We start from the raw sequence: 8,165 nt of genomic DNA, 5'->3' as shown, positions 1-8,165 counted from the left end.
CAATGAAGGCAAGCATGCCATGTGCCTTCATTACCACCTTATCCGCTCGTGTTGCCACTTTTTGGCAGCTATGGACTTGTACCCCAAGATCCCTCTGTATATCAGTGCTCCTCAAGAGTCTTTCCATTTACTGTATGCTTTCCTCTTGCATTTAACTCCCCCAAACTATATCATGTCACACTTGTCTGAATTAAACTCCATCTGTTAATTCTCTACTCAACTTTCTAACCAATCCACTATCCACAACTCCACCAATCTTCGTGTCATCTGCAAACTTACTAATCAGACTACCTAATTCATTCAAATCATTTATGTATATATTACAGACAACAGAGATCCCAGCACTGATCGTTGTGGAACACCATTAGCTACAGACTGCCAGTCAAAAAACATACCTCCACATAAACACTTTGCTTTCTGTGATCAAGCCAATTTGGTATCCAATTTACCAACTTACTGTGGATCCCATTTGGCAATCTTGTGGAACAGCGTATCATAAAGGACTTGGTGAACCTGGTTAAACCAACACCAGTTATCTCTCTCTAATGAGAGAGCAGCTTCTAAGGTCCTCTAAGACTATGGCAACATTACATCCCATTACCTGCTGAACTTGGATGCTGGATTTTTTGTCATTTATGCGCAAGGACCGCCAAATCCCACTGTGTGCAGCTTTCTGCAGTCTTTCCAATTTAAATAATATTCAGCTCCATTAATCTTAATGCCAAAATGCAAAACTACACATTTTCCTACATTATATCCCATTTGCCCACTCACTTAACCTATCTAAACCTCTTTGTAGACTCTTTGTATCCTCATTGCTTGGCTTTCCACCTATCTTTGTGTCATCCACCAACATGGCGATAGTTATTGTAAATATATTTATTGTAAGTAATTGTAGCCACAGCACTGATCTCTGTGGTACTCTATTAGTTATAAGTTTAAGTCGTAAAAGTACCCCTTTATCCCAACTCTGTCTTCTATTAGTTAGCCAATTCTCCATCCATGCTAAATACTACCATCCATACTAAATACATGTGGGCTCTTAATAAGTAACTGTATGTGCAATACCTTCTCAAATGTCTTTTGGAAATCCAAATATATTACATCTACTGGTTTCCCTTTATCTATCCTACGTGTTACCTCTCAATGAACTGTGATAAATTTTTCAAATGCGATTTCCCTTTTATGAAGTCATGTTGATTCATTATTGATTGCATTATGTACTCCTAAATGTTCTGCTATTACATCCTTTATAATAGACTCTGGCATCTTCCTAATGACAGAAGTTAAGTCAACTGACTAAGTGTTATCTGTATATTTTTGTGTCTTTTTTGAAAAAGGATGTTACATTGGTAGTTTTCCAATCCTCTGGGACTTTTCCAGAACCTAAAAATTCTTGGAAGATTACTACCAGTGCATCCACTATCCCTGAAGCAATGTCTTTTGAAATCCTAGGGTGCAGCCATGAGTTCCAGGGACCTACAGGCCGTTAGTCCTCATAGTTTCTCTAGGATGAGCATTGTATGTATTTCCATCTCAACTTTGGCCCCTTGATTATTTAGTATTTCTGGGATCCTATTCGCGTCTTCTCCCTTGAAGACTAATGAAAGTATTTAGTCAACTCCTCTGCCATTTCCTGGTTCTCCATTATTACCTCCCCAGCCTCATTCTCTTTGGGATTTGTGTTTGTTTTAGCTTCTCTCTGCCTTTTTATACATTTACAGAAGCTTTTACAGTCTGTTTTCATATTACTTATTAGTTTGTTCTCATAAGTTATCTTCTCTCTCAAATTATTTTTTGCTCATCCTTTGTTAACTTTTTAAACTCCCTCAATCTTCTGGGTTACCATTAATCTTTGCCACATTGTATATTTTCAGTTGATACTACCCTTAACTTCCCTGGTTAACCATGGTTGGTTTGTCCCCTTCATAGAATCTCCCTGCCTTACAGGGATATATATCTGCAGTGAGTTAGATATATTACTTTTAAGAGATAGCAGGAACTGCTCATGCTGGAGTCTGAGATAACAAGGTGTGGAGTTGGATGAACACAGCAGGCCAGGCACCATCAGAGAAGCAGGAAAGCTGACGTTTCAGGTCTGGACCCTGCTTCAGAAATTTCTGAAGGGTCCAGTCCCGAAATGTCAGCTTTCCTGCTTCTCTGATGCTGCCTGGCCTGCTGTGTTCATCCAGCTCCACACCATATTCTTTTTAATGTCTGAAAGTTTTCCTCGCATTTCAGATACTCTTTTCCCAGTCCATTCCAGCTAACTCTGCCTTCAACCCTATATCATTAACTTTATTTAAATTTAGCACAGTTGTTTGTATCTCAAGTTTCTCGCTCTCAAACTGAATGCTAAACGTTATGGTCACTATTTCCTAGGTGATCATTTACTTGAAGATCATTTATTAAATGTGCTTCATTATACATTGATAAATCCAAAAAACACAGATCCCTGGTTGGATGCAACTTATTGTTCCAAGAAGCTGTCTTGAATACACTGTATGAATTCTTCCTCATGGGCTCCCTTTGCTTATTAATTTCAATATAAGCTATTTTAAAGCACTTTGGTCACACAAATCTACAGTAGAAGAGAAGTAACTTCCTTAAAGCTATGTAAAATAGGAACATGAATTAGCTTTACCTAAAATTTCAAATGCTCAATTTAAAAGGATCTGAATTATTTCCATTGATTTGTATAACTAAAATATTTGTTTTGATATATTAAATTAGTATGGTTTTTGTGCTACTGCAGATTTGACAGTTGAAGCTAACCGAGAGCTGACGGAGATCCGAAAAGAGCTGTTACACGAACTAAAAGAAAGAAATCAGACATTGGCTTCGGAAAATCAGGTCATTGCCCATCAGACTCACAGCTTGACGCAGCAGCTGGAGGGGATGAAGCTTAAAGTGGAACGACTGGAAAAAGAAAATCATAAGCAGCAAGAAGTTGACAATAGCCAAGCCAGGGAAGGTTGGAGATATTATTCTGCTTTTAATAGATGTAGTAGCTGCGAAACGATTAAAAATCTAACTTCCAGAGTAAAATGTTTATTGGAAATATGTACTTATGATGTGCAATACATTTTAACTCTTCAGATGCTGATTCATATGTTTTCTTGAGGATAATAGAAATCTACTTTCATCATTAGGAAAGTTCTTGAAACCTTCTGTTTGTGGAATTTGATCAAATATCAAAAGGATTTTCTAATTTTCTGTTTACCATTTCTAGATGAAAAAGCGGAACTGCGTTTACTTAGGCAGCATGCTCAGGAACTAGTGGATGAAAATGATGCTTTGAAAATGACCATCCATCGCTTAAATGTAGAACTTAGCTGCTATCAAACCAAATTCAGGCCGATACATAACGAGGTAAAAAAACAGCAAAAATGGAGTCTTTTCTGTTTAATCGTAGAGTCATTGAGAACGGAAACAGACCCTTTGGTCCAACCAGTCCATACTAACAATAACCCCGAACTGAACTATCCCACCTGCCTGCACCCAGCTCACATCCCTCCAAATCTTACTTAGCCATGTACTTATTTAATGTCTTTTAAACGTTGTAACTGTACCTTCATCCATCATTTCCTTTGGAAGTTCGTTCCACACACAATGTATAAATAATTGTCCCTCATGTCTTTATTAAAATTTTTCTCCTCTTAAAAATATGCCCCCTAATCTTGAACTCCCCCGTCTAAGGGAGAAAAGAATGTTTCAAGTCAAGATGAGCTTACAACCGGATATTCCCATCATGACCAAGACCCTTTCTTTTAATGTTGGCTGATCAACATTGACTTTAGTAACTTATAAGTCAGCACCTCTCGCCGCAACACCATAATTTAAATTTATTCATAAATTTGAATTTGTGCTGTAGCCCATACTTTGCCCAAAAGCTGTGTGTTAATGCATCTGTATGCCTGACAGAAAATGCAGCACTTTGATACGAACATGCAACAATCTCAATATTTAGCTCCAAACAATCTGGTTTATGTTGTGTCCCTGATCTAAAAATGAGACTTGCACATCAGAAATAAACAGCAGTATTACAAATCATTAAATCTTTTTTACAAAGCATTATTAATGTATTTTATCCTCCATTTAATTTCATACAACCAAGTAAGGTCTGTGTTTCCTTGTCATCACTTCCTAGAGACATTGTTAGTTTATGAACTAAAGCTGTTGAAATATAATCTGAACTGACATCCTTGTCAGTTATCATTGCCTCACTGTATGTTTTGGCATCTGTCTCAATGTAGGTTTGCATCTGCAGTTTAACTACGATCTATCAGAACTCTACTGAGAGAACCAAATTGGTCTTGGTCTTCAACTATGTGTCACAGCTTACAAACACCAGGATGCATGTGCAGACAGAGTTCTGTTAGTTCTTACTTTCCGTCACCACCAACCCCTACCCCCAACATCATCACCATCACCTCTCCCTTCAAACTATTGCTTCTTTGTAGATTTTGATGAGTAAGCTTTTGTAAATGGTAGAATAGATGCATAATAAAAATCTGCTTTGAGATAAGGAATTTAATAGTTGCTGTTAGCTTAGATTGGCATAGTACTGTTCATTCTAATGTGCAGGTACAACCTGGCAGCAATGATGGCATTAGTGGTATTGTCGCTGGACCAGTTATCCAGAAACATAGATAATGTCCTAAGGACTTGGATTCAAATTCCACCACAGCAGAAAAGAATTTGACACTCCTAACAACACTCCTGAGAGAAAAAAAAACCCATCTCTGTCTCAAAGTAGATCTCTTCTTCTTTAGCTGTGTCTCCTAGTTTTAGTCTCCTGACAAGAAAAATTGTCCACCTGGTCTCTACACTATCCAGTCTCCTCAAGTTCTTAGATTATTCATGAAGATCACCCCTCATTCTTCTAAACTCCATTGGGTATACACCTAACTTGTTTAAATTGTGCATTTCACCCCATCTCTAATCTATGGGATGCTGCACTGTTGCAAACAAGTTTGACGAACTGCACTCCTTCCGTTTGCTAGGGATAGCATTTAACATTGTCATTAACATCTTCAAAGCTGAACTTCAGTTTCTATTTCTCTCTGACTGTAGGTCCTTGGAATTTCTTCTAGCTGTGTCAGATCATCCGGGAATAGAGGAGGTTTTGAGTTAGCTCTTGAGAAGGCAAACTTCCATTGATGGATGGTTGCAGCGTGCTATGCCCGCCGGCCCTGCAAATTTGATATTGCAGGTTTTCGGGTGGAAAGATTGTGATCCTTTAAGGTGATGTAGGAAGCATGCAAATTTTGTTCTAGCTACTAACCTCAATCATTGTGGCATGTAGCCCAACACTAAATATGTTGCTAACTGGCTGCATGTTCAGCAGAGGGCTCAGTGGCGTCTTGTGGTCCTTACAGCAAGCTGCACATTTTACAGGTAAGCTGCACCCCCCAAAGGGGAAGTGTTCAGACTGCAGCAACTGGTGGAAGTATACCAAAAATGTGTTTCCATGAAGAAGTTAGACTACTAATCGAGCTGAAAAGCCAGAGAGTTCCTAGGTTCTCTGTGACGAGAGACATCAACCCAGTATGTGAAAAGGAGAAGAGAGGGCAAGTTTCCTTAGAGGACCAGTTGTAGCAGTGTGTACCGTCCACAGATCTGCAGAAACTCACGAACGCTTTTCTAGCAGCACCTTCCAAACATGCAGCCTCTACTATCCAGAAGGACAGCATTAGCATGGGAACACCACCTTCAAGTTCCCCTCCAGGCCACACATAGAAATATATTGCCACTCCTTCTGTGTTTTTGACTCAAAATCCTGAAACTGTCTCCATAATTGCACTCTTGGTGTCCTTCAACCCAAAGGATGCAGTAATTCACGAAGTGGCTAATCACTGCCTTCTCAAGAGCAATTAAGGATCAGCAATAAATGATGGTCTAGCCAGCTTTGCTCACATCCCAAGAGTGAATAAAAATGAGGTAATGCTGCACAGGAGCATCAGGCTAAGCAAAGGCACCTTCAAGGCGGTATAAAAGTGAATTGTTCACTTATGTATGTATTATTGGAAATATTGTTGAATACAAATGTAAATGGCATAGTTCTTTTGCGTGGTGTCATTTATTTTAGATTTATGATCAAGAGAACATTGTGATGTTCAAAGCATTGGAAAGGTGGGGGATTGTGAAGCAGCAATGAAGTAGAGATGATTTCAGGCAAGGTGGAGTCTGATTAACTGCTTACGGACTCCCTATTGGGAACAATGGGACTCCCTTCTCCTTTTTTAGCCCCTCCTCCAGCTTTTAACTTCCCATTGTACCGCTAAGTTTCTGTCTGTCCACCCTACAGCTTCCCACTTCCCTTTTCTCCCAGTCTTGCCCCTCCCTCCAGCATTCATCTCCCACTCCCAGCTTTTGCCTCACTCCCAACCCTTTCTCCAATTTTTGCCTTTGGCTTCTGCCCCCTCCAGCTTTTGCCTTACCTCTTCAGCTTTGCATTTCTCCCTCCTTTAGATTTTGCCTCATGCTCCTTCCTTCAACATTTGCATCCCACTTCTCCAACTTTTGACTCCTACCTCTCTAGCTTTGGCTTCCGCCTGTTCCAACTTTTGTCTCCCATCTCCCTTAGCATCTCCCCACCATCTCCCCCAGCCCTGTTCCAGTTTTCACCTGCTCTACTTTGTGCATATCCTCTCAAATACTGTGGATAACCCCATTGGTGACGTGCTGGTCTATAAATAAGTATTTTGCATCTAACTAACCTTGCATTTATTTCAGATATCCTGTAATACTGGCCTTCCAGCATCAGGACCACCACCACCCTGGCTTGTAAGTATTTCGTAAAACTTCTGGGCTTTTTAGAAATTCAATTCGTCATAAGCAATTTATAAATGATCATTTTACAATTGTCCTTTAGCTTTAGCCAAGTTTGAGAGTAAAAACATTCAAGATTTTAGAATTGGTATGAGAATGACTAGTTCAGGACTAGACGCTTAGAAAAAACATAACATAAAATTGTATAAAAACATATTTACTTCGAAACCATTGATTCCAAGTAGTATCTCCATTTTAAAATATTCTTTCAAACTTCACAGCCAAGTATGTATTGAAAATTGCTTATCAATCTTGAAATTTGACTTGCTTTTTACCTGCCAGGCATTATGCAACATATGTTTTGTGTCCAGGTTTTTGGTAATACACGTCTTCTCACTCTTGCACTCATTCTCTTTTCATCGTTCTAATTCCTCCTTAGATTTATAATGACATTAAATATGATTTGTCGCAGGTGGACATGAAATTCTTGTCACCCCTACTTTTGGCCTATGAGGACCGATTACGGGAAAAGGATGCTGCATTGCAAGTACATGAGGTAAGCTGGTGATTCTGGAAAATATTTATGAATACTCGCTAAAGGTTTCATCCTGTCTTTTTAAAAATCTACATGTTTCCCATGAATCTCCTTTGTTATACAAGTGACTCTCTGCTCCTATGATGCTGCTTGGCCTGCTGTGTTCATCCAGCCCTGCACCTTGTTGTCTCGGATTCTCCAGCATCTGCAGTTCCTACTATCTCTGAACAAATATTTTTGTTAGGGGATACAAAAACACTCTCCCTCCTACTCTGATGTGTAGATGCATGTCCATTTTGTACTGCCTTGCCTACATATAAGTTCAGGAAAACACTGATCAATCTAGGTACAACAAATTCTACACTTTCACTGCAGCACAGTATCTTGTTATTTATGCTAGTTCTAAATTTTTTTTTGACAGAAACAGTGACACATTTCACCAGATTTTCCAGGTTGGGTCACAATCCCACCATCAGCCTCCATTCCATGGCTGGTGTTATGTTATGATGTGGAGGTGCTGGTGTTGGACTGGGGTGGACAAGGTCAGAAATCACACAACACTAGGTTATACTCCAACAGGATTACTTGAAATACAAGCTTTTGGAGTCTCGCTCCTTCTTTAGGTGTTACTCAGCTGGTATCAGGTACACACACACGCGCGCGCGCACACACACACACACATGCTTTCTGTCTCTCTCACGCGCACACACACACACGCTTTCTGTCTCTCACGCGCACACACACACACACGCGCACACGCTTTCTGCCTCTCTCGCGCATACACACACGCTTTCTGCCTCTCTCACGCACATACACACACACGCTTTCTGCCTCTCTCACGCGCATACACACACAC

At 39.8% G+C, this 8,165-nt stretch overlaps 1 protein-coding gene across 1 annotated transcript; it reads left to right on the top strand.

Moving 5' to 3' along the window:
- Positions 1-2,755: 2,755 nt before the first annotated feature.
- On the top strand, positions 2,756-7,330 carry LOC125482364 (centrosomal protein of 89 kDa-like; the record flags this gene model as incomplete). Its single annotated transcript, XM_048594433.1, has 4 exons — positions 2,756-2,974; positions 3,233-3,372; positions 6,739-6,789; positions 7,247-7,330. Coding segments are annotated over 4 exons (494 nt in total), but the record flags the coding sequence as incomplete, so codon positions are not given.
- Positions 7,331-8,165: the final 835 nt, after the last annotated feature.

Source organism: Rhincodon typus, unplaced genomic scaffold (genome assembly GCF_021869965.1).
Source record: "Rhincodon typus isolate 14 unplaced genomic scaffold, sRhiTyp1.1 hic_rhity00009385, whole genome shotgun sequence".
In the NCBI taxonomy this organism is placed as follows: domain Eukaryota; kingdom Metazoa; phylum Chordata; class Chondrichthyes; order Orectolobiformes; family Rhincodontidae; genus Rhincodon; species Rhincodon typus.
Note: the sequence above shows the minus strand (reverse complement) of the source record. Positions and strands in the feature narration are given on the sequence as shown.